We start from the raw sequence: 26,685 nt of genomic DNA, 5'->3' as shown, positions 1-26,685 counted from the left end.
TTCCTAGTGCTCAACATGTTAATGATGCTGCTGTTTTGAACCTTCTATACTGCTCCTGATGCTGGAGATCTGATCAGACATCTGTTCCATACACAGCATGTTCAGCACACCAAATGTGTGAAAAGTCTAGTCATGAGTCATCTTAGTTCCAACAAACTTTTGCTTCAGTTCATTGGATATCAGTGACATTAGTACATTTGTGCTTATGACAATCTGGGCTGAACCATTAGTTAATGAAACATGCTTTTTTTATGCCCTCAAACTAGAACTAGGCATAGATCCCAGATTTAAGCCAGTGAGAACAGCAACTCTGGCCTGCGTGACACTAGATCCCCAGCACTGTGGTTGCCTTTTACAAGTCCCCTGGAATGGTCTAGCAAGCCACTCCGTTCAGGGCAATTAATGCCCAGAGATAGACATTTATTGTTCGTGGACAATAAACACTGCCCATGTCCTGAAAAAAATGACATCCAAACCAGATTGGTTAGGACAGTGGTTTAACATGACATTTCCCATGTAAAACTACCTTTCTCCAAGTTCCTGCATGAACTTCCACACATTGCATTCATGTACCATAATATTAAATTCTGGGATAGGGACACACATTGGTATACTCACTGTTGAAGAATGTAAGATGAGAACATTGATTCAAGGTGACGGGCAAAGAAGCCAGGGAAAAGGAGTGCACCTTTTCACCCAGCAAGCACTCATAATCTGAACTTCACTACCTAAAAGGATCACTTACAAAAAAAAAAGTTATGGGACTGCCAGTAAAGATGTGTTAGGTCAAACGGCCTCCTTACATGCTGTAATGAGTCCACGTAGCAAGATCTTGACGTCACTCAACACAAAAGAATGTTTCTCCCTTAGACAACTATACCCTTTATTTCACATCAGCCCTAGGCTGGAGCTTTGTTTGAAAACACTTCTTTCCGAAGTCACAGTAGGCAGAAAACTTCAAGAAACACCAGTGTTTAAGCTCTGAAACAAGTCATTCACAACTTGAAAGGTAGTTCACATACACTTCAATCAACCAGGGCAATAAGACATCAAGAAACACAGTCAGGAGAGTACAGTAGTTTCATCAAAATTTTACACCTCCCCAGTACCACATATGCAGTTTCAATATCCAAGCTCCCACCGAGGTAAACTTCAAAAAGTACAGTGCAGGAACAAGAGTTTCACTGACAAATTCTGTTCAAACACACCAGAGGCTGTTTTCTGCTAATGGAAGTTAACAGCCAGATTTTCAGGCAGTTGAAGTTTTACAATGATCAAAGTGTATATTTGCACCTTCTTGCCTGCCTGTTATGATATTTCATAAGGCCCAATGTGCCAAGCTGTTGGGAGTGGTTACATTCATCATTGCCTTATACTGACAAGCAATATATTTTCACCCCGGATAAAGAGTTGTTTCAGATGTCTTTGAGAAACCTGTTGATAATCCACCTTGGGCCTGGCTTTCGGTTTCCTTTTCTGTTTTTCTCTTGCAGGAGACCCGGTCCCCAAGCCCATTTGTTTGGAACTCCTCTTCGACTGATCAATATCTCCAGTTTCGCTTTGCCGAGACCGGTTTACGGTGTCCGAGGTTTCCTGCAAAGGCTCTGCTTTAACACCACAGCTCAGAATTTTGCTGTTATCCAGTCCAGCTTCCCTATCCACAAACTTCTTGGGTAAAGAGCCCGTTTGTTCTGCAGTCTTGGAAATGGGCTCCTCACCTTTGGATTCTTGAAGCCTTAGCTGATCAAAAAGCTGCAGGTAAAAAGCAAATCAAGTAAAGATAATATAATCTATTTACATAGCGACTAATATCTTTAAGTAGTGCCAAATAATAAGCAAAATGTAGCATAGGTTAGAATAGAGAGCAGGCAGGAGTCAGAGCTGGAGAAAAGGTGGGAATAACAGTTATGCCCAAAGGCTATGCCGGTAGTGGAACATTGCCCTTGCATCAAATGGGACACTTGGGTCATGTTTTCTCCCATTGCAGCAGAGGGGAGGAGCTGGCAGCTATTTTTTTTAAAAAGGTTGTATGATTGGCTAAGTGTATGGCAGCTCAGCCAATAAAAGGAAGGTGGGAATCTGAAGCTTTGGCTCAAGAGGCTTCAGCGAGGAGGCACAAGTGAGTAGCATGCAAGAACAGGAAAGGTTTTTATATATAATAGTTAAATAAAAAGATATCAAATTATAACTAAATAAAGTCAGGATGCAGAATCAGGTGATGTGTTGTAGCTGCATGATGTGGGAGCCGGTGGACCCCTTTGTGGCTCCTGGTGACCACATCTGCAGCAAGTGTTGGTTGCTCGAGGAACTCAGGCTCAAAGTTGATGACCTGGAATCTGAGCTTCAAACACTGCGACGCACCAGGGTGGGGGAGAATTACCTGTTTCAGGAGGCAGTCACACCCATTAGATTAACTACTTCAAATTCAGTCTGTGGTCAGGGATAGGAGGGTGTGACTATGAGTGAGGCAAGTAGGGGGATCCAAGAGGTCATGATGGAGGAGTCTCAGCCTTGAGCTTGTCCTTCAAGTCTGAGATTCTTGCTCCCTGTGTGGATGACAGTGGGGGCTGTAGGAAGGATGAGCAACTGAACCGTGGCACCGTGATTCAGGGAGCCATTCAAGAGGGGGCAGAGAAGAGAAATGTAGTTGTGATTGGGGGTGGTATAATCAGGGGAATAGACAATTCTCTGTCACAATGATCGAGAGACCCGAAGACTGCGTTGCCTGCCTGGTGCCCAGGTTCAGGAATCTCATCTGACCTGCAGAGGAATTTGGAGTGGGATGGGAAAGATCCAGTTGTCATGGTCCATGTGGGTACCAACAACGTAGTTATAACAAGGAAAGAGGTTCTGCTGAGGGAATTTGAGCAGCTGGGGACTAAATTAAAAAACAGAACCAAAAAGGTAATAATCTCTGGATTGCTACCTGAGCCACATGCAAGCTGGCACAGGGTCAATAAGATCAGAAAGTTAAATGTGTGATTGGTGTGGGAGAAGTGGGTTTGAGTTCGTGGGACATTGGCACCAGCATTGGGGAAGGAGGGAGCTGTTCCGATGGGATGGGCTCCACCTGAACCACACTGGGACCAGGGTCCTGGTGAATCGCATAACTAGGGCTGTAGACAGGGCTTTAAACTAAATAGTAGGAGGGTGGGTTCAACAGATTGGAAAAGTATGGGTAAAGGGAAGGAGAGGTTACTGAAGTCTCCAGAATAAAGAATAAGACAAAGTTTAGAAAGAGATAAGAATTTAACTTCAGGCATCATGGAGACAAATTTGAGAAGGGTGGTGAATACTGAAGGTGTTATATTTGAATGCATGCAGTATATGAAATAAGGTAGATAAGCTCATAGCACAGTTAGAAATTGGCAGATATGATGTTGTGGGCACCACAGAGTCGTGGTTGAAAGAAGATCACAGCTGGGAGCTAAACATCCAAGGATACACATCCTATTGAAAAGAGAGGCAGGTGAGCAGAGGGGGTGGGGTGGCTCTATTGGTAAAAAAAAAATGAAATCAAATCCTTAGCAAGAAGTGACATAGGATCAGGTTCTTAACTCCACCCACAAGGATTCTACAAGGGTAACAAGACCCTGAAGGGAATTACATACAGGCCTCTGAATAGTAGCCAGGACGTGGGGTACAAGTTAAAAACAGGAGATAGAAAAGGCATGTAAAATGGGTGATGTTACGGTGGTCATGGGGGATTTCAATATGCAGGTAGATTGAGAAAATCAGGCTGGTACTGGATTCCAAGAGAAGGAATTTGTAGGATGCCTACGACACAGCTTTTTAGAGCAACTTGTGGTCGAGCCCACTAGGGAAAAGGCAACCCTGGATTTGGTGTTGTGCAATGAACTAGACTTGATTAGGGAACTTAAGGTAAAGGAACCCTTAGGAGGCAGTGATCATAATATGATAGAATTCACCCTGCAGTTTGAGAGGGAGGAAGCTAAAATGGGTTGTATCAGTATTACAGTTGAGTAAAGGTAACTACAGAGGCGTGAGAGAGGAGCTGGCCAAAGTTGATTGTAAGGGGACCCCAGCAGGGATGACGGTAGAGCAGCAATGGCAGGAGTTCCTGGGAGTAACTCAGAAGATGCAGAATCAGTTCATCCCAAAGAAGCAGCAGCATTCTAAATGGAGGATGAGGCAACCATGGCTGACAAGGGAAGTCAAAGACAGCATAAAGCGAAAGAGAGGGCATAGAATATTGCAGAAAATTAGTGGGAAGCTAGAGGATTGGGAAGCTTTTAAAAACTAACAGAAGACAACTGAAAACACAATAAGGGGAGAAAAGATGAAGTATGAAGTTAAGCTAGCCATAATATAAAAGAGGATATCAGAAGTTTTATCAGATATATAAAGAGTAAAAGAGGTAAGAATGGACTACAGACTGCTGGAAAATGATGCTGGAGAGGTAGCAATGGGGAACAAAGAAATGGCAGACGAACTGAATAAGTATTTTGCATCAGTCTTCACTGTGGAAGATACCAGCAACATGCCAGAAATTAAAGTGCGTCAGGGGCAGAAGTGAGTGTAGTTGCTATTACTAAGGAGAAGGTGCTTGGGAAACTGCAAGATCTGAAAGCAGATAAGTCACCTGGACCAGATAGACTGCACCCCAGGATTCTGAAAGAGGTAGCTGAAGAGATTGTGGGGGCATTAGTAGTGGTCTTTCAAGAATCACTGGAAAAATCACAAATGTCACTCCACTCTAAGAAGGGAGGGAGGCAAAAGACAGGAAATTATAGGCCAGTTAGCTTGACTTAAGTGGTTGGTAAGATGTTAGAGTCAATTATTAAGGATGACGTGTCGGGGTACTTCGAAACTCATGATGAAATAGGCCGAAGTCAGCATGGTTTCCTTAAGGGGAGATCTTGTCTGACAAATCTGTTGGAATTCTTTGAGGAAGTAACAGGCAGGATAAACAAAGGAGAGTCAGTGGATATTGTTTACTTGGATTTTCAGAAGGTCTTTGACAAGGTGCCGTACACAAGGCTAGTAAAGAAGATAGGAGCCCATAGTATTACAGGAAAGGTACTGGCATGGATAGAAGTTTGACTGACTGGCAGAAGGCAAAGAGTGGGAATAAAGGGGGCCTTTTCTGGTTGGCTGCCAGTGACTAGTGGTGTTCTACAGGGGTTGGTGTTGGGTCTGCTACTTTTCACGTTATGTTAATGATCTGGATGATGGAATTAAGGGCTTTGTGGCCAAGTTTGTGGAGAATATAATGATAGATGGAGGGGCAGATAGTGTTGAGGAAGCAGGGAGTCTGCAGAAGGACTTGGACAGGTTGGGAGAATGGGCAAAGACGTGGCAGATTGAGTACAGCGTAGGGAAGTGTATGGTTATGCACTTTGGAAGAAGGTATAAAGGTGTAGACTATTTTCTAAATGGGGAGCAAATTCAGAAGTCAGAGGTGCAAAGGGACTCGAGAGTCCTAGTGCAGGATTCCCTGAAGGTTAACTTGCAGATTGAGTCAGTAGTAATGGAGGCAAATACAATGTTAGCATTCAATCTGAGAGGACTAGAATATAAAAGCAAGGATGTAATGCTGAGACTTTATACAGTGTTGGTCAGACCACATTTGGAATATTGTAAGCAGTTTCGAGCCCCATATCCAAGGAAGGATGTGCTGGCATTGGAGAGGGTCCAGAGGAAGTTTACAAGAATGATCCTGGGAATAAAAGGGTTAACATATGAGGAGCATTTGCTGGCTCTGGGCCTGTACGCACTGGAGTTTAGAAGGATGGGTGGTGGGGGGGGCGTGCGATCTCATCGAGATCTACCAAATATTGAAAGGCCTGAAATAGAGTGGATGCAGAGAGGATGTTTCCAGCAGAGTGAGAGTCTAGGACCAGAGGGCACAGCTTCAGCATAGAAGGACGTCCCTTTAGAACAGAGATAAGGAGGAATTTCTTTAGCCAGAGGGCGATAAATCTGTGGAATTCATTGCCACAGATGGCTGTGGAGGAGAAGTCATTGAGTATATTTAAAGCGGAGGTTGACAGGTTCTTGATTAGTAAGGGCATCAACGGTTACAGGGAGAAAGCAGGAGAATGGGGTTGAGAGGGAAAAAAAAAATCAGTAATGATCGAATGGCGGAGCAGGCTCGAAGGGCCAAATGGCCTAATTCCGCTCCTATGTCTTATGAAGACAGTTCAGGGATCAGAGAGTAGAAGCTGTAAACTTGAAATGGTCTTTCTTCGTTTGAAAGAAACAACACCACTTACCCTGCCAACAGTGAGCACTGGTTCATTGTAAAAAGCTTTCCCAAGAATAGGTTTCCTGAAGGTCTCATCTACATCAACAAGTGCCTAAAATAAAGATGGAAGATAAATCAATGTGGAATTTGAGAATCCTTTTGTTGGAAACATAATGAAGCAGTAAAATCACTACCACCACCAGCAGGCTGGAGCCAGAGCATGGTTACAGCCAGTTACACCAGCCCAGCACCAATGCAAGTCTTTAATTTCTCATTAATGTAGAGCTCATAATGCAACCCAAAGTGGCACAGCACAAGATGCTGAGAAAGAGAATTTGGATATCAAACCCCATTGATATCCCTGTCCAAGAGTCCATTTACCAAGCTGAACTTAAAGTAGTCAATCCACCGTTAATTCCCACACTCACGTCACTCCATAACAGTGGCACACATCCGTCAGTTCAGCTCAGTCATTTCCTGTGATGAAGGATATAGTTTCTGCAGATTTGTCTGATGCTGTATCAGCCTTGCACCTCTACACAGAGCCTCATCTGGGCCCAGTATCTCCTGCTTGCCCTGTTGTATTGGTGGCATATTACTCAAACCATGGATTAGCATCCAGTGGTCTGGACTGCTGATCAGCAGATGTCAGTTCAAATCCCACATTGACACTAGGGAGTTTTGTCACAGAGCTGTGAGACACAGAAACAGGCCATTGAGCCCAACACATCCACGCTGCCCTCGTACCTGTCTATACACTAATGCCATTTATCTGCATTATGTCCATGGCCTTGAATGTTTTGCATTTCTTGTCCAGATGCTTCTTAAATATTGAAAGTATCTGCCTCCACCACCACCTCAGGGAGTACGTTCCAGATTCCAACCACCTGTGTGGAAAACATTCTCTCAGATCCCCTCTAAACCTCCTACCTCTCATCTTAAACCTGTGCCCTCTTGTCTTAGACACCCCCACCTCTGGAAAAAGATTTTCATTTCTATCTATGCCCCTCAATTTCATATACCTTTATCAGGTCACCCCTCTGCCTCCTCAGTTTTGCTTAAATCTGTGTGATTAAATAAATCTGGAATAAATATCCTTGGTCTTTAATGGGAAGGAAATCTTCTGTTCCCAAGGTAGCCAGTGTGTTACCAGACTCCCACTGACTGCTCTTGGCAGCTACTGTATGTCCATGGGGTAACTTGGGATGGCCAACACTTACCACTCCCCATGAATAAGAAAGGAGAAAGCTGCAAACACAGCTGACCTTGGACCAAATGCATCCATGCTTAGCTCAGATAAAATGGTCTGGGTCTACAGGAGGTTCTGTGTAATGTGTGAAGGTCCCTTTGGGAGAGAGAGTAAACTGGAAAGGGTAGGGTGAAGGACAACAAAAATGTTTGTGAATATGATATCTTTGTGCCAGTGGAATTGAGTAAAGGAGAGAGTGATTGGCGAATTGCAAACATTACCATGTTCCAGAACTTGTCAAATGCCACCAAGAATCCTGAGCAGACACCCCGCAGTCCTTTGAAAGTCCGGATGTGGACACTAATCTTTATTCTGTCCTGCACACACCGATAGAGTTCACCCAGAGGACTGCCTTCATGAACTGTGTGAAAAATAAAACAAATCCAGTATTAACTACAGCAGAGAGTAACCATGCAACACAGTGAAACAAAAATTTAAAATCTGCATTACCACTTGCTCCCACTGGAGGTCACTAGGGATATACTCGCCATATTCCACTTACCTAACTACATTGCAAAATTATATTCACATTTAAAATAATCAATGAATCCAACACAGGTCCCATTAGTTGAACCATGCAGACCATAAGGCCCCTGGCTTCACTAGCTTGGTTACCTGGATGATAAGATCCCAACAGCTGGTTTCAGTTCAACTCATCAAGTTACAGGTAGAACAATATTCCACTGAGATCAAAACCCACAAACAGGAAAAGGCCACTAAGCTTCCAACATTTGCTCTGTCATTGAAATGGATCAGGGCCCCCCTAAACCTCATCTCTGTTTACATATCGCATCCTGACAAACATACCCAACAGAAGTCTACCAAGCAAATAATGAGCTGCTGGAGGAACTCAGGCGGTCAGACAGCATCTATGGAAAGAAGTGAACAGTTGACGTTCTGGTTCAAGACCTTTCATCTCAACTAATGAAGGGTGTTGACCTGAAGAGTTAACTGTTCATTTCCAGATTTCTACTATCTGCCCCACAAGCAGAAATATTCAGCTGAAAACCATTCTTACTCTGACGGTAGCAGTTTCTAGACATGCTGCTCTCCAGACAAGCAGGCACACTGAGATAGATCCTTGTGGTTATTTGTTAGATGTGCTGATATACTATTCCGAACCAGATGACTTGGGCATAAGTACTTTAGTGGTGTGCAAGGTTCACAACAGAAAAGACTTGCATTTTTCCTTGGTATTTCATAACAACATAGAGGGAGGCTCTCCAGCCCATGAGCAATCCCATTCTCCCAAGTGGAGACACAAGAGACAGTAGATGCCGCAGTCTGGAGCAACAATCTGTTGGAGGAACTCATCAGGTTGAGCAGCAACTGTGGGAGGAAAGGAATTGTCAACCTTTTGGGTCAAAACCCTGCATCAGGACATCCTGATGCCATTTCGACCCAAACTGATGACAGTTCCTCTCCTCCTACAGATGCTGCTCGACCCGTTGAGTTTCTCTAGCAGATTGTTTGTTGCTCCATTCTCCCAAGTATTTCCCCACAACCAATTTCCCATTTTCACTCTCCTGACTTTACCACCATCCACCTCCATCAGGGCCAATGGACCAACAGGTCTTGGGGATGTGGGAGGAAACCCATGCGGGCACTTGAAGAACGTGTAAACTCCACACATACAGCACCGGAGATCAGCACTGAACCCGGGTCCCCGGAGCTGTGAGGCAGCAGCTCTATAGTGTTGAATTTAATACGTTGGTTTTACATTGCAAACATATCTGAAAAAGGAAATGCGAGGATGGCACAGTGGTGTAGCTGATAGAGCCACTGCCTCACAGCACCAGAGACCCCGGTTCATTCCTAAGCTCGTGCTGTGTGTGCGCACGCAGAGTTCACACGTTCTCCCCGTGACTGCCTGGGTTTCCTTCAGATGCTCTGCTGTCCTCCCACATTCCAAAGACAGGCAAGTTGATAGCTTAACTGGACACTGTAAATTGTCCCTAGTGTGTAGGTGAGTGGTAAAATCTTGGGGATGTTGATGAAAAAGTGGGGAGAATAAATGGCATTAACGTAGAATTGATACAAGTGGGTGGTTGATAGCACAAACTTGGTGGGCCAAAGGGCCAGTTTCCATGCTGTATCTCGCCATGATTCTAGATTCTTCAAAACGAATAGACAGAGACTCAAAAGGAATTTTTTAAAATCAGAAGTTGCATTTACATCGAACCTTGGAACAAACCAAAGTACAGCCACACACTTTCAAAGTGAGTCACCACTGTTCTGCAGGGAAATCCAACAGCCAATCTGTTTCTGTTCCTGACACAGATCCCATAAACAGCTGAGATAAATGACCAAATCATCTCATTTGGTGGAGCTTCGACAGAGTGAATGTTGCCCAGAACACAGAGCTGCGTGTCCAACAACTGAGTCATCACGAATGTTGAGAAAACATGCCTCAGGACTGTGGAGACATTCATACTACATTCAGGCAAGACTACCAAGCAAGCCTGGGTGACACAGCCAATTATAAAGATGTACTGTGATGCAGAATTACAGTTTACTAAGATAATTCCAGAAAAGGTGAAGCAGCTGGGAATAACCTACTAAGGCTTGGATGCTGTCTCTTGCCCTGCTACATGCATACCTTTTGTTGACCAATAACGAAGCAGCCCTGAAGCCGGTCATGGAGGTGTCCATGGCCCACACCATAACGCGCTCCTGGATGGAGGAGGCGAGCTGCTCCTACAGGGAAACAAAAAGCAAAGGTCAGGGCGTCGAGATCAAGACATCTCCCACTCAAGTGATGACACACAACCCAATCCAAACACACACAGCTACATGGAGTTTCAGGCCCTGGAATGATTAAGCACCAAGGCTTTGAGTTCCTCTTCATTAATCTGCTTCACTGAAGCTGTGTTTCTCCCAGTGCTGACCAACCTACTCAATGACCATGACCGACCTGCTGAGGTGGTGAATTTCTAGAAGTTGAGAACTGATCCCAATCTTATCCTCGCCCAAAGTCCAGACAGCAGACTCCTGAAACAGGAACACCATTCCTAGTTCTGTCACCGCAAGAGATTATGAGGAGAACCAAGAAAATACTTCAAGCATGATCTCAGTCTCCTTGGGAAATGCAACATTTTCATTGCCTCATGGGAGGGGCATTTGGGAAAGCATAAAGCACTTCCAATCTCTTCGAATGGAGCATTGGGAAAGACAAGAGGAAACAGCAAAAGGAGTGCTGAATCTCCCGAACAATCCACACACCCTGCCCACCAAGGACCTCCTGTAGGTTCCACTGTGGTCTCAGCAGCCACCTAGAACTGGAGTGGAAGCAAGTCATCCTTGACCAATGGACTGCATAAAACCTGTTATGCTACTGTTCTGTCCTTCATAGTTCACATTTGCCTCTGTTGAAACCCATTTGCCACAATTATATCCATTCAGTCAATCTATTAATAACTCTTTACAGTTCAATACTTCCATCTAGAGTGCTTATGCGGCCAATCTTTGTGCCATCTGCAAACCTAGATGAAGGGATAGAAACCCAGGTACCTAAGTCATATATAAATCTGATGAATAATCTTTCAGGAACATAGTCACAGCCAGGCAACGTGGTATCTGCCTCTTACTGCTCACCTGATTTCTGAGCCATTTCAATTCCATGAACTTCAACTCTGGCTAACACTCCCTAATGGGAGACCTTATCAAACGCCTGCTCTAAGTCCATAGAGGTAACATCGAAAGATAACCTCACCAACTGCTTCCAAAGATTCACCCGGATTCATCAGGCATGACCCACCCTTTGCTCTCCGGAAATGATCAACATCTTCAGACAATTAATTAAAAACAGAAAGCCTCCAATAAATTCTGAAACAGACATGTGGCTCCCCTCTCACCTTTCATAAACAGTTGAATGGTCCAAAATAGAATGAATTCTGAAAAATTATACTTAAGGCATGTTCAATGTTCTCAACTATTGCTTTAAAGGCTGGGAAGGAGATATTTTGGTCTTGGGGATTTGTCACTCTTGTCTTTTTCATTACTGCTATTTTACTTCTGTTACCTTTGCCAAGTCCCTCCACCTGCTTCAGGTGTTAGTTTTCATTTACTGTCCTGCATACCATTTGAGGTCTTGCAAACTTTTCGTGCTCTCTACCTGTGGCCTTGCTATGTTTTTGTTGTTTGTCATGTCTCTCCCAGTCACCAGGATCCACACTGGTTTCTGCCTTGGCCTCGTCTTGTAGCTTCACGTTGTCCCTCACTGCTTTATTCATCCATCCCTGTTGTTTGAGCAATAAGATCTCATCTCTTTGGGGTATAAACTGGCTCTGTTTCACATTAAACTCATTTTTAAAGACATTCCCCTGATTTGTCAATAACAAATAGCCCACTGTAACAGCAGAGATAGGGTAGATAGTTAGTCTCTTTTCCAGGGTAGAAATGTCAAATACTGGAGGGCGTAGCTTTAAAGTGAGAGGAGGAAAGTTTAAGGGAGATAATGCAGGGCAAGTTTTTATTTTGCACAGAGAATAGTAGATGGAGGCACAAGAGACAGCAGATGCTGGAATCTGGAGCAACAAATAATCTGCTGGAGGAACTCAGTGGGTCGAGCAGCATGTGTGGGGGGGAAGGGAGGAATTGTCGACATTTCGGGTCAAAACCCTGCATCAGTTTATACCCCAAAGGAGACAAGTGGTAGGTGCGTGGAACATGCTGCCAGAGGAGGTGGTAAAAGCAGACATGATAGTGACCTTTAAGAGGCATTTAGACAGACACATGAACATGGAGATTGGAGGAGTATGGATCACGTGCAGGCAGATGGGATTAGTTTCATTTGGCAGAGACATTGTGGGCTGAAGGGCCTGTCCCTATGTTCTGTGTATTTTTCTCTGCCTCATTGTACAGAAGTCAGCATTACGCAAATCCAGAGTTGGCAATTGTTTAAAGCACTACAGTGAAGTTAATCTCATTATCATTAAGAGATAAATGATCAGCCAGTCTAAGGCTGCAAACTAAATCTGTCATGTTACTCATTACTAAATCTAATATACCAGTCCTTTTGGTTGGATCTAGGAAATATTTATTGCTGCAGTAAACACTCCCACACACACTACAGACACATATTACCTTTTAGAAATAAGCTAGTCGGATTAGCAGAAACTTATGAATATTAAAACAGCCATACATTCTGTATTTGTGTTCTGTCATTTCACAGCAGTTACCAGTGGTCTTTTATACAGCCCCACCAAGAATCTTAACTCCTTTTTCATTTCTTCTCTTGGTCTCCCCTAGCTGGTTGCCCCTTGTTATAGCCCCCTCAGTGAGGGAGTCATAAAGCACAGAAACAGGCTCTTCACCCCACCCTGTCCATACTATCAAGCTCCCATCTACCAACATTTGATCTACAGCCCTTGTCTTGGCAATTCAAGTGCTTGTCTAGATACTACTTAAATATTGTGAAAGTCTCTGTCTCCACCACCCCCTCAGACAGTGCATTCCAAACTCCAACCACCCTCTGGGTGAAAAAAATTCTTCTTGATGTCCCCTCTGAACCTCTTTTCCTTACCTTAAATCTATGCCCTCTGGTCAAAGACACCTCTACCATGGGGAAAAGTTTACTGTCTACCCTAAGCATCCCACTGATAATTCTGTACACTTCTATTGGATCCTCCCTCAGCCTTCTCCACTCCAAGAAAAATAAACCCAACCCGTCTAGTCTCTCCTTATAAAGGATACGCTCCATCCCAGACAATTTCCTGGTAATTGTCCTCTGGACCAAAGCAATCACATCCTTTCTATACTATGGTGACCAAAGCTGCACATGATATTCCACATGTGGCCTCACCACAGTTTTATAAAGCTATACTACGACTTCCCTGCTTTTATATTCTACGGCTCAGCGAATGAAAGCATGTACGTCTTCTTTACCACTCTGTGCTGCCACCTTCAGGGTCTTTGAACATGTAAACCAAGATCCCTCTGTTCTTCTATACTCCTCAGGGCCCCATCATTCATTACGTTTGTCCTACCTTTATTAGACGTTCCAAAATGTATCACTTTGCACAATTCAGGATTAAATTCCATCTGCCATTGTTTTGCCCAATTTACCAGCTGATCGATATCATTCTGTAGCTTGACTATCCCTCCTCAACTATCCACAGCAGATTGGTGGGCTTTCACCATGTTGGTCTACAGGTTTGGGATGGGAACCCCTTATTATTAAGCTTTCTGCTGGGATGGCATCAGATAACATAGACCTGACCTTCCACAGGAAAGCTAACAGACCCGCTTGGGCCTCTCTGATCAGCTGGAAAGAAGACTACACCCAGGGGCACACTGCAAGACAAAACATGCCATGTGAACATGAAAGCCATGTCAGTGAGAACAGTGTGCAATGCAGTGCAATATTAAAGCCATACTGATGGTGAACTACCAGTGAGCACAAAGAATTCATGCTCATCAATAGGCAATATTCGGCTGAATGTACTCGGTGACTTCAATATAATCTTTGGAAATTAAATATAAATATTTGTTTCATAATTTTCCTATTCTCACTGAAAATCGTGCATTCAGAAGTGGTTTATTATATATCTGTAATGCAACTGCCTACTATAATATTATGTAGGTTTTATAGTTATTAGTAATAATAGAGATTTGTGCTGAATGACAGCTTTATTAAAAATTATATTTGATAGAAACAGGGGTTTAATATCATCTAATTATAGATACACAACCCTATGACAATATGGACAGCACATCATCAGTACAATTATAAATGTTCTATAATCTTTTGAGGGAGAAGCATTACTCTGTGGGGTACAAATTCCACAGCTACCAGCAATTTTAGTCAAAATTCTCCCCTCTAAACTCCTACAGTCATGTTGATAGGTAATTAACAACCTTCCCTCTCTCTGTGGAAGTTTTAATTAAAATGTGACAAGATTACATGGTGCAATTGGTTATAAAATTGTACGTAAATATATTTACAATGTATGACTCAGTGTAAACTGAATTATACATTTGCATCCCAATTTAAAGAGCCCCAGCTCCTAAGTTCAGGTCAAGTTGACAAAATACAGTAAGGCAGTAACTACTTCCATACAACTCAACATGGGAAGCACAAGGTAAGCAATTTGAATGGAGGACTGCAGCACAAGGACAAATTCAATCTGACTCGCCAGAGCAGAGGAAAAAGTCTCTGTTTCATGCGAACGTGGAAGAACCCAAGAAACAGGATCAGTGGGCTTTTTGCCCCCAACCCACTGAGCCTGCTCACTGTTCAATAAGATCATGGCTGACCTGATGCGCACTTTCCTGCCTGATCCTCACAACTCTGGATTCCTTCTCACTCCACAAACTTTTCTATCTCTACCCTAGATTCCAAGGACTCAACCTCCACAGCTCTTTGGACAAAATTCCAAAGATTCATGAACCTCCAAGACAAGAAATTCTTAGTCTCCATGAGAATAGTCTCCATCTCCATGCCCTAGTTCTAGATTCTCTCCTTGCCCAACCTCACACCAACTACCCTGTCAAGGCTATTCAGAATCTTAAATTTCAATGAGATCCAGTAAACCTGGATATTTTACACTTAGTTAACTCATGCAAATCAGCTGCAATGAGTTTGGACCCAACCAGTTCAACCTTTTTTGATTATAACCCCTTCATTTCAGGAGTCAATCTACTGAACCTACTCTGAGCTGCCTCTGATGCAAGTACATCCATCCTTACATAAGAACATCAAAGCTGGACATGGTGCCCTGGGTGTGCTCTCACCAATGCTCTGTACAACTGAGTGGACACTAACAATGTAGGAAACGTGCCACCAACTGAATCAAATTACTGGGGGAGATGTGCATGTTGTCTTTGTTCAAAAGATCAAAGGTTTCGAGAGGAGATCATGAGCTCATGGGTTCAGAGCTTTAAAGCTCAGAGGTGAATGAGTTAAGGATACCAAATTAAGCCAAAACAGTTGGATGCACATTGAGTGAAGGGTACTACAACGAGGAGGCAAAAAAGACCAAAATCAGGCAACTGAATGCAGGCAGCAGTGTTAGGGTGGGGAGGGGAGGTGGGTTACCTAGATAAGGTGGACAAGGTCACAGAGCTTCTGCTCATTCCCACAGGGTTTCAGGGACCCAGATGCAAAGGCAGGTTTTCTGAAGTGGAATATATTTAATGATTAAAATTATCATTAGGTTCATCGCTTGCCCACAGGGATAAGGGTTGATAATACTTCGTCCTTAATTTGTACCTCGTCTCTCGTGGAATTTTTTTTTTGAGGCTGTAATCAGCAAAATAAGGGAAGCCACTGGATGGGGTGTATGTGAACTTTCAGGATGTCTGTGATAAGATGCCACACGAAGATCATCAACCAAAATTACCGTACACGCGATGAGGTGGGTAATAGACAAGCGTGATCTAAAGTTGGTTAACAGCTAGAAACAGTCAGAGTAAAAGGTTCCTTTTTAGGTTGGAAAGCTGTGATTAGTGGTGTGCCACAGGGATCGATGTTGGGGCTCAGGTTGTTCACGTCAATGACGTGCAAGAGGTAACCAAGTGCAAGATATCCAAATTTACTGATGATAGTAAAGATGAAACAGAGCCCGGGTTGTGAGGAAAATGCACAGAAGGTTCAAGGGAAAAGAGGCTAAGTGAATAGGCACCAACATGGCAGACAGGATATAAAGTGGAAAAATGCAAGGTCATCCTCTCTGGTAGAAAAATATAGAAAGGCAAAGTATTTTCTAAACAGTGAGAGACTGAATGGTGTTGGTGTTCTGAGAGACCTGGGTGGCCTTGTACACAAATCACTTTCCTAATTGATGGTATACCTGCACGTTAACTTTAACTGTTAATGTGCAGGAATATCATCAATTAGGAAAGTAAACCTATGTTGGCCTTTACTGCGAGAGGATTTGAATAAACACAATTATATAGGGCCCTGGTAAAGCCAGACCTGGAATAGCGTGTACAATTTTAGGGTCATAGAGTAGTATCACATGCAAACAGGCCCTCTGGCCCAACCCATCCATGCCAATCAAAGTGCCCACCTAAGCTAGTCCCATTTGGCCCGTCTCACTACTCAAAAAATACATTTGCTATTGAGGGAGAGCTGTTTTGGCTCCTGGGTTGGTGGGTCTGTCACACAAGGAGAGATTGCTTTTGCTAAGCCTCTGTTCTCTAGGGTTTACAAATAACAATAGGTGACCTCATTAAGACTTACAAAATTCTTAGTGGCTTGACAGAATAGATGTAGGAATGATATCAGGGGATAGTGGGGGAGTGGGATTGCTCTATGGGCCAGGATAGACTCAATGAATCAAATTACCTCCTCCTAGGTCACAAGAAAATATAGAAATCTTCCCTAGCTTGTGTCTAGAACCAGAGGCCACAACTCAAAATAAAGGTGGAGATAAAATAAACTTCTTAACCCAGTACTTGTAAGTCCTTATAATCATCTACCCAACAGGTCTATGGAGGCATTGTGGCTGAAGAGATTCAAGAAATAAAGAGTTAATGCAGCAAACTGGCAGTGAAATAAAAGAACAACCATGATCTTATGAAATGGCAGAAGAGCAACAAGGAACCAGACAGTCCATTCTTGCTTCTTTTGTTCTAATGTGTTTGGATTGCAACACTCCCAAGATAATTATTTCACAATATATTGATTTTTTTTTAATTTACCCATGATATTTTATCTCTACTTTAGTTATAGACATCTGTTCTGATCTTTATTTAGTGCTCTTAAAAAGAAAAATGTTCAAAACGTTAATTACAAATTATGCACTTCCTCATTTGTTCCCTGTGGTAATTCTTTACAGCTGCATGACTACATCACAGGTGTGAGATGCTAGTGTAATTTCTCAACATTTAGATAACAGGGGTCTTCACATAATTTCATAGCTTGCCAGATGATATATAGATCGCCAGATCTTTGCCCACTCACTCAACCTGTCTATGTGGCCTCCTTCCTCTTCACAACTTACTCTCCTATCAATCAGTACTAAAAACCTCAACTTCTAGAAGTACTGATTTGAAAACAATGACATTGTTTTTAAGGTGCTTCCTCAAATCACAACTCTTGTGGACAAATACCCATAGGTCGCCTCATTATTACCAAAACACATTAAAGTCCATTTGCCAAGGACATAGCAGTCATACAATACTACCTTCATTAAAGTCTCAAGGCATGCATTTTGTGGAAATCCTCCTTCACATTAACTGTGAACTAATCATCCCCCTGTCCCCCAATTTAGTCACCTGGAGTCCCCATCAATGGGACAGTCTCTCCGTCAGGCAGCATGACTGGCTCTGCCAAACCATCACAGCCTCTCCTCTCTCCCTATTCCTCTACCCTTAAAGAAACAAACACAGCTCTGAGGATCATCTGTTTTCAGTAATGCAAAGGCATCCTTGAGCTCCCAGTTGACCTGCCTTCCGCATCGAACTCTGACCTTCTGTCTGTGGCCCAACACCAGGAATAGCACCGTATCTTCTGTGTAGGCACACTGTGCAGCCTTCTGGAATCCTAAAACACTTTCTCCGTCTATATCAGAACGGGTCATTTCTTCTGTAGGTCATCCATCTGTGATATTGGCTCAGTTTTGTTTTCTCTCTATTACCACTGCCTGACCTCTGGACATTACCTGCTTTTAAATTTCTGTGTTCTCTCTCTCACTGCCTACCCTCATTTCACACCATTTAGCTTTGTTCATGTTGTCTCTCTGACTGCCCTCATTGCCCTTTCAACCAAATGACTTCATCTCCAGCTAATTACCACAGCAATCCTGGCCTCTGCCTACCAGAGATGCTGCCTATGTCTTATCCATCCCTCTGCCACTAACTCTCTCAGCTACTTAATACCAACTTGTTTCCTCTTTCATCATTTTCTTGCCTTATTCCCATCTTGATTGCTCTAATGCCCGGAAGTCTATTGATCTCAGTCTTTGAAACAATCAGTAACAAACCTCCACTACCTTTGTGAGAGAGAATTCCAAAGATTCATTACCTATTGAGTGAAGAATCTTCTCCTTTGCAGATGCAACACTTGTTATCTCCTGTCTCTGGGCCCTGCTATGTACATTGTGGCTACTGTTTCCCAAATACAAAGGTGACTACCTTTCAAACAGTGATCTAAATCTCACACCGTGATTTGGTAGTTGCAAGGCACCTCCAATGCAAGAACACAAGAAATAGTGGGAGTTGGCCATTCAGCCCCTCAAGCCCACTCTGCCACTTAAAGGAACTTGAGGGTCTGTGTTATAAGAAGAGCTTGGGCAGATTAGGACATTATTCCTTGGTGTGGGAGACTGAGGGGTGACCTTATAGAGGTGTATATAATTATGAGGGACATAGATAGGGTGAATGCACAGTCTTTTACCCAGGGAAAGGGAATCAAAACCTAGTGGGCACAGGGTTAAGGTGAGATGGGAAAGATTTAAAAGGGACCTAAGGGGCAACTTCTTCGCACAGAGGGTGGTGGGTATGTGGAATGAACTGCCAGAGGAAGTGGTTGAGACAGGTACGATAACAACATTTAAAAGACATTTGGACAGGTACATGGATAGAAAAGATTTAAAAAGGATATGGATTTTCTTTTTACTACCTCAATGTAATTATATATGACAATGATCTGTCAGGATTTCATGCAAAACAAATGCTTCTCACTGAATCTTGGTACAAATGACAATAATAAACCAATCCAATCACAGGCAAATGGGACTAACTTAGATGGGCATCTTGGTCAGCACAAACAAGTTGGGCCAAAGGGCCTGTTTCCATGGCGCTATGACTAAGATTATGGCTGATGCACCTCACCATCATATTCTTGCGTTATTCCCATTTCTCAATTCCTCTAATGTCCAGAAATCTATCGATCTCAGTCTTGAACACAATCAGCAACAAACCCCCACAGCCTTTGGGAGAGAGAATCCCCAAGATTCATCACCCATTGAGCAAAGAACTTCCTCCTCTGAAGTTGCAACTGTTGTTACCTCCTGGCTCGTGGGTCCTTGCTGTGTACTTTTTGGCTACTATGTTTCCCATATCACAAAGGTGACTACTTTTCTAAATGTTAGACTATGCTGAGGCATCTATAAGAACATAAGGAATAGGGGAGTAGGCTCCTCAAGCATGCTCTGCCATTCAATAAGATTATGGCTTATGCACCTCACCATCATTTTCTTGCTTTGTCTCTTGATCCCTCTAATGTCCAGGAATGTATTGATCCCAGTCTTGGACACAATCAGTAACAAACCGCCACAGTCTTTGAGGGAGAGAATTTCAAAGATTCTTCCCTTACTGAGTGAAAAACTTTCTCCTCATTTTGTTTGATGTCTCTGGGCCTGTACTTGGAGTTTGGAAAGATGAGGAGGAATCTCACTGAAACCTACCGGACACTTGAAAGGCCTGGATAGAGTGGATGTGGAGAGGATGTTTCCATTAGTAGGAGAGTCTAGGAGCCAAAGGCACAGCCTCAGAATAAAGGGATGTCCTTTAGTCAGAGGGTGGTGAATCCGTGGAACTCGGCCTCCACAGCCCTCTGTGGCAACAAGCCATTGGGAGTATTTAAGGCAGAAATTGATAGGTTAATTAGTAAGGGTTTTAAGGCGGAAGAATGGGGTTGGAAAAGAAAATCAGTCATGATTGAATGGCGGAGCAGACTCGATGGGCCAAATGGCGTAATTCTGTTCGTTTATCTTATGGTCATTTCAGTCCTAACTGACTGACACTTTATGTTGAGACTGTGACCCCCTCCCCCCATCCCCCCATTCTACCCTCCACTGGAACAGGGTAACATCCCCATGTCCCGGCCCTGACACGTTGCCCCTGTCGCCCTCCCCACAGCTGCTGCCCGCCCCCCGCCCGCCACTCACGGGCCATCCTGGTCATCACGTTCTTGGGGGCGCGGTCCCTGCGGCGGGGCCGCGGCCTCTCCTCGCCGCCCGGCTGCGCCACCATCAGCTTCTTGAGCCGCTCGATCCTGTCGGGGTCCGGGGCAGCCCGCGCTGCGCGGCGACCGCGGGCTCGGGCCGGGGCCGGCGTCCGGGGTCCGGGCCGCCGCCGCAGGAACGACTCGTACTCGGCCACGTTGTTGAAGGTGCGCACGGCGGGGAAGGGCAGCGGCGGCGGCCGCGGGCTGTACAGCGCCAGGTACGGGTCGAAGCGCGGCGAGCTGACGTCCAGCGGCCCGCCACCCGTATCCTCCTCCGGCTCGCTCTCGGTCTCGCCCCCCACCACCGCCGCCACCGCCCACTGCTCGGGATCGGGCTGGGACCCAGACCCCGGCCTCCTCCCGCCTTCGGCCGCCGACTCCTGCCCGCTCCGGGCCTCCGCCATGTTCACACAGCTCCCGCTCTTGCTCTGCATCCTGGGTAATCGGCCGCTGCCGAGATAGAGCACTTTCTAAGCCGCCATCTTTAAACTGCTGGCGCCGCGCATTGTGGGAATGCTTTCATTTTCATAATGAATGGTTGGCACTTCTACTACTTCTGCAAGCCAGTCAAGTCTAATACTAGAGGGCATACGTATACTGAAGAAGTACATTAACGTGATAGAAGTTTTTAAAATTATAAAGTTTCTTTTTCTGTTATTTCAAAAATAAACTTTATACAGAATAAAAAATATATACAAAGGAAGAAACAGTGCAAAACCAAAACCTTAGCATTCATGGTTGTTACATTCAGTAGTGTAAACTTTAAAGAGGAAGATACACAAACAAACATAGTACCATTGCCACTTACGTGGCTCCCTGAGGTGATACACCTTTCATTGTTCGAAGGGCTTCCCAACCCAACTCTGCCCCTCCAATGTGCAGCAGCGGAAGGAGCCTATACTGTGGTCCTTCCCCACAGAGCCTTAGCATTGGCTGCACCAAGCTTCATAAAATTATAAGGCATGGATAGACAGCCAGTATCTTTTCCCCAGGGTCGAACTGTCTAATACTAGAGGGCATGCATTTAAGGTGAATGGGGGAAAGTTCAAAGGAGATCTGTGGGGTAAGTTTTTCTTTACACAGAGTGTTGGGTGCTTAGAATGGACACAGATGTGATAGAGGCGCTTAGATAGGCACATGAATATGCATAGGGGTCACAGTCTCAAGATAAAGTGCATGTCATTTCAGATTGAAATGAGGAAAAAGTTCTTCACTCACTGGGTGAAGAGTCTTTGGAATTCTCTAAGCCAAAGGCTATGGAAGCAGAGTTACTGCTTGCATCCAAGACTGAGATCAATAGATTTCTGAACACTACAGGAATCAAGAGATAGCAATAGGGCCAGAAAATGACAGTGAGGAGCTTCAACCATGATTTTATCAAATGGCAGAGCAGGTCTGAGAGGCTGAATAGCCTACTTCCACTGTTTTTATGTTCTTACAACACAGATGCCTCACAACTATCAAATCAGTCTGAGATTTAGATTACTGTTTTAAATGTAGTCACCTTCGTAATAAGGGGAACATAGTAGCCAAAAAGTACACAGCAAGGACCCACATGCTCAAGTACTGTTGTGGGCTCTTTCACATCCACTGTGAAAGGACCAAAGGGATCAGAATTTTAATAGAGACATAAGAGATTCTGCAGATGCTGGAATCTGGAGCAACACACAAAATGCTGGAGGAACTTAACAGGTCCGGCAGCATCTATGGATGGAAATAAACAGTCCACGTTTCGGGTTGAGATCCTTCATCAGGACTGGAAAGGAAGAGCGCAGAAGCCAGAATAAAAAAAAGTCAGGGAAGGGGTGGAGCACAGGCTGGCAGGTGATAATTTGCCTATCTATTCTGCACCTCCTTCCCTTTATTCCATGGTCTACTATCCTCTCCTTCCAGATTCCTCCTCCTTCAGCCCTTTGCCTCTTCTACCTATCACCCCTCAGCTTCTTCCATCACTCCTTTTCATCCCCACCTCCCCCACCCACTGACCTTCCCCTCTCACCTGGACTCACTTATCACCTGCCAGCCTGTGCTCCTCCCCCTCCCCCCTAATTCTGGCTTCTGTCCTCTTCCTTTCCAGTCCTGATGAAGGGTCTTGACCCAAATCGTCAAGAGTTTTAATATCCACTCTGACAGATGGTAGCTCTAATACCAACCTCTAACTCACGTGATATTGAAAGATGCGCTCATAATTCTGGAGTGGAATTTGAAACCACAACATTGCCTTGTTAAAAATTACCAACTAAATGAAGGCTGGCACATCAGTCAGTTGTTACATTAGTATAGAGCCTTCAAGTCAGGACTATCCAAAGCATTTCACAGCAACAAAGTACCCTTGAAGCACTGGGAGATGGTATTAGGTCATTGTAGGATTACAGAATGATTTATGGCACTCAGGACATTAATATAGCTGGTACAAAGGGTGTTATAGTGGAATTAATGTCCTTGCCAAATTAAACAAGATCAGGCTGGTGGCAGTCCAAATTACTCACTGAAAAGTTGTTGAAGATATCAAGGACACAAGTGTAGAAGTCTTTGCAGTAATGTCTGAGTTGGAATAATACAGATGGAAATATATATAGGAAAGACTTAACTGACTGTTGGCTCCAGCTGTGTAGACTATGGCATAGCTAGTGTGGAAAAGAGAAAAGCTATAAGCTTCCTCCTAAAACAATTAACCTCTTCAGAAATGTAGAGAGTGATGATAGATTTGTGAACACAAATGGTCAGCAGAAGTGATAACAGTGCATGTGGGGGGTGACTAAACTCACAAGCGTGTAGCTCTTTTTTGACCAGTACAGACAATGGGCCAAATGGCCCTCTCCTGTGACACAAGTTATCTATGGTTTCACAGAATCATTGAAAATAATGTTTTCCAGCAGGAAGACCCTCCATTACCCAGATATCAAGTAGGGCTTTCACTACAGTGAGGTATGGGAGGGATCAGGGCAGGATTTCTTAAGGTATCGTGGCTGTTGCACACTTGCAGCAAGCCCTTGGTCCAGTGGCAGGAGACCCAGGACAACTTGGAAATCTGGCTCTAGTGCATGGACTCCCAAAACACCATCCAAGCAAACATGCTCTTGTCCGTACCCCTTTCCTCAGAACTCTCACTTTGTCTTTTCTAATCCCTGTCCCACCAAATCCCCACTCTCATGCTGCTGGCCACTAATACCTTCCAGGCCTGATTGCTGCCACTGGACAAGCAGCAGGCATCCTCAGCTGCAGTCAATGGGAAGCAAGCTTCCATCATGTGTCCCAGGCACAGTCTTCACCCTCAGGCCTCCCCTGGGCCAGAATGTTCCTCCCTTAATTGAGCAGTTGTACCACCCAACCTTGACATTGACATTGACCTCCCCATATTCAGCTCCAAATCTCAGGGAAGCCCCAGTGCTGTCTGACGTCAGCAAACCTCAGGCGACTCAGCACTCCATGATCAGGTGATAGCCTCCCTGTGGAAGGTTTTCCAATACCAGATAGCTTCCTCACCAGCTACACTGGAGGGACACTAAGCCTGCAGACAAAGGGTGAAGAACTTGCCTATAAACCTTTCTCCTAATTGCCAATATCCTTATTCCTAACCTTTTGAGCCCCAAGATCCTCAATCCCAGGTCTCCAGACCTCCCCTCAGGAATGTTCAACTCTTCTGCCATCAAGGAGCAAAAACTGATGTGTAAACAAAGGTCAAAACTGAGATCCAGGATGGTGACAATTGAGGAGGTTTACAGGTTAATTTCTTGTACTTCTTCCTGAAAGCCTTATGTCCAAACATAGTTAGAAATGACACATCTGGTATTGGTGAGGGGAGAAGTAAACATTGATGTAAATGAAGATCAAAATATCATACCCACTCACTTAGCACTGCAAATTGTCTTGCACTGTTTCCATTTAATCAGCTTGCTCTTGGACTAATGTATTCAAAAAGGTCATCTCCATTTTTCTTTCTTCCTTCCTCCTGCTGTAGCCATGTTCCACATAGTTAAGACATCGCTGTTGGTTTCAACACATGATTAATTTGAAACCTACATTGTGCTTCTGGTTTGTAGATTTCAACTCAGTTTGGCCAGTTTATAAAATCAACATCAACACAAATACTGGAGGAACTCAACAGGTCAGGCAGCATCTATGGAGGGAAATAAACAGTCGATGTTTCAGGCCAAGACCCTTCATGAGTCCTGAATGGGACTGAAAAAAAAATCAGCTGAAGCGATGAGCTATGCACTGAGCTAGGAATAACAACACGTAGTCGGTGGGTTGAACTCGAGACTGGTTTATTCGAATCTTGCTGCGCTGGCTTTTAAGCAGTTAAGTACCCGCGCTCAACGCGCGGCGATGACGTCAGAGGTACGCCAACCGAACCTCTTCCCGCGCGCGGGCTTTCTCCCCTCACTGTTGAAGAAGGCGGCCCAGCGCCATTTTGTGGCTGGCCTGTCTGCCGACGCACACGCCAACTTCGGAGCCGGTTCGCTTGTGTCGAAGGTGGGTTGCCACATAACCCCCTCCCCCCCAAGAACCGGCGATAAACCCCCAAAGTCCACAGCCTGGATCAGTCACTGTTTGGGCAGTCTGCCTCTGCGCTGCGGAGCCTGAACCTCGACTGGCTGCGCCAAGTCCACATGGGCTGGTTTGAGCCCGTCTACCATGAAAACCTCCTCTTCCCTCCCCAATGTCTAGAACGTACGTGGACCCGTTGTTCCTGAGCACCTTGAACGGCCCCTCGTACGGCCGCTGTAGCGGTATCCAGTGTACGCCCCTCCCTACAAATACAAACTTACAGTCCTGCAGGTCTTTGGGTATGCAGGTGGGGATCTGTCCGTGCCGTGAAGTTGGTACGGGGACCAGGTTGCCGAGCCTCCCGCGTAGTCTGTCCAGGACTGCTGCGGGTTCTTCCTCTTGCCCCCTTGGGGCTGGTAGGAACTCTCCTGGGACGACCAGGGGTGCGCCGTACAACAGCTTGGCCGACGAGGTGTGCAGGTCCTCTTTGGGTGCTGTGCGGATTCCGAGCAGGACCCAGGGGAGCTCGTCCACCCAGTTAGGCCCTTTCAGGCGGGCCATGAGAGCCGATTTCAAGTGATGGTGGAAACGTTCCACTAGTCCATTCTACTGTGGGTGGTAGGCAGTAGTGTGGTGTAACCGTGCTCCCAACAGGCTGGCCGCGGCCGACCACAGGCTGGAGGTGAACTAGGCGCCTCTGTCGGAGGCAATGTGGGCCGGTACCCCGAAGCGTGCTACCCAGGTTGTGATCAGCGCTCGGGCGCAGGAATCAGCGGAGGTGTCAGTGAGCGGGGCAGCCTCTGGCCATCTCGTGAACCGGTCTACCATAGTTAGGAGTTACCGCGCTCCTCTCGACACTGGCAGGGGCCCCACGATATCCACATGAATCTGGTCAAACCTCCGGTGGGTGGGTTCGAACTGCTGCGGCGGGACTTTCGTGTGCTGCTGCACCTTGGCTGCTTGACACTGCACGCATGTTTTGGCCCATTCACTGACCTGTCTGTGAAGGCCGTGCCACATGAACCTGCTGGAGACCATCTGGACGGTTGTCCTGATGGGTGGGTGCGCCAAACATGTATGGAGTCGAAAACTCGTCACCGCCAGGCTGCCAGGACGATGGGGCGAGGTTGGCCGGTAGCCATGTCACATAGGAGGGTCCTCCCACCTGGGCCTACTAGGAAGTCCTGCAGCTCCAAACCAGAGACTGCAGTCCTGTAGCTGGGCAATTTGTCGTCTGCCTGCTGCGCCTCCGCTAGCGCTGCACAGTCCACCCCTGGGACAGGGCCTGGATAGCTAGCCTGGAGAGTGCGTCCACCACAACGTTGTCCTTTCCCGAGACATGCTGGATGTCCGTCATGTACTCGGAGATGTAGGACAGATGTCGCTGCTGGCAGGCCGACCAGGGATTGGACACCTTCATGAACGTGAAGGTCAACTGTTTGTGGTCCATGAACGCGATGAACAGCCTGCCCTCCAAGAAATACCTGAAATGTCGGATGGCCAGATATAGTGCTAACAGCTCCTGGTCGAAAACACTGTACTTGAGTTCGGGTTGCTGCAGGTGCCTGCTGAAGAACGCCAGGTGTTGCCAGCGCCCCTTGATGAGTTGCTCCAGCACCCCACTGACTGCCGTGTTGGATGTGTCCACTGTGTGGGCAGTTGGAATGTCCGTTCTGGGGTTCACCAGCATCGCAGTGTCTGCCAAGGCTTCCTTGGCTTTGACGAAAGCGGCCGAGGCCTCTTCGTCCCAAGTAATGTCCTTGCCTTTACCCGACGTCAGGGTGAACAAAGGGCGCATGACATGGGCTGCTGAGGGGAGGAAACGGCAGTAGAAGTTGACCA

The 26,685-nt window shown here is 45.3% G+C and overlaps 1 protein-coding gene across 1 annotated transcript; it reads right to left on the bottom strand.

Moving 5' to 3' along the window:
* Positions 1-20,783, bottom strand: lsm11 (LSM11, U7 small nuclear RNA associated). Its single transcript, XM_052014229.1, has 4 exons — positions 20,294-20,783; positions 7,679-7,818; positions 6,237-6,320; positions 1-1,752 (listed from the first exon to the last, which is right to left on the bottom strand). The coding sequence occupies exons 1-4, from the start codon at positions 20,754-20,756 to the stop codon at positions 1,363-1,365; spliced, it is 1,077 nt and encodes a 358-aa protein (XP_051870189.1). The 5' UTR covers positions 20,757-20,783; the 3' UTR covers positions 1-1,362.
* Positions 20,784-26,685: the final 5,902 nt, after the last annotated feature.

The sequence above is a fragment of the Pristis pectinata genome, chromosome 4, assembly GCF_009764475.1.
Source record: "Pristis pectinata isolate sPriPec2 chromosome 4, sPriPec2.1.pri, whole genome shotgun sequence".
NCBI classification, from domain to species: Eukaryota; Metazoa; Chordata; class Chondrichthyes; order Rhinopristiformes; family Pristidae; genus Pristis; species Pristis pectinata.
This window is presented reverse-complemented; position numbering and strand designations above follow the sequence as displayed.

Bases quoted from the DNA above. Each gene is read 5' to 3' on its own strand.
- lsm11 (XM_052014229.1), bottom strand. From the start codon at position 20,756: ATGGCGGAGGCCCGGAGCGGGCAGGAGTCGGCGGCCGAAGGCGGGAGG. The intron at 6,321-7,678 runs GTAATGTTTGCA...TCTTTATTTTAG, and splicing joins TTGACAAGTTCTGGAACATG to GCACTTGTTGATGTAGATGA. The intron at 1,753-6,236 runs GTAAGTGGTGTT...TTTTACCTGCAG, and splicing joins CAGTGCTCACTGTTGGCAGG to CTTTTTGATCAGCTAAGGCT.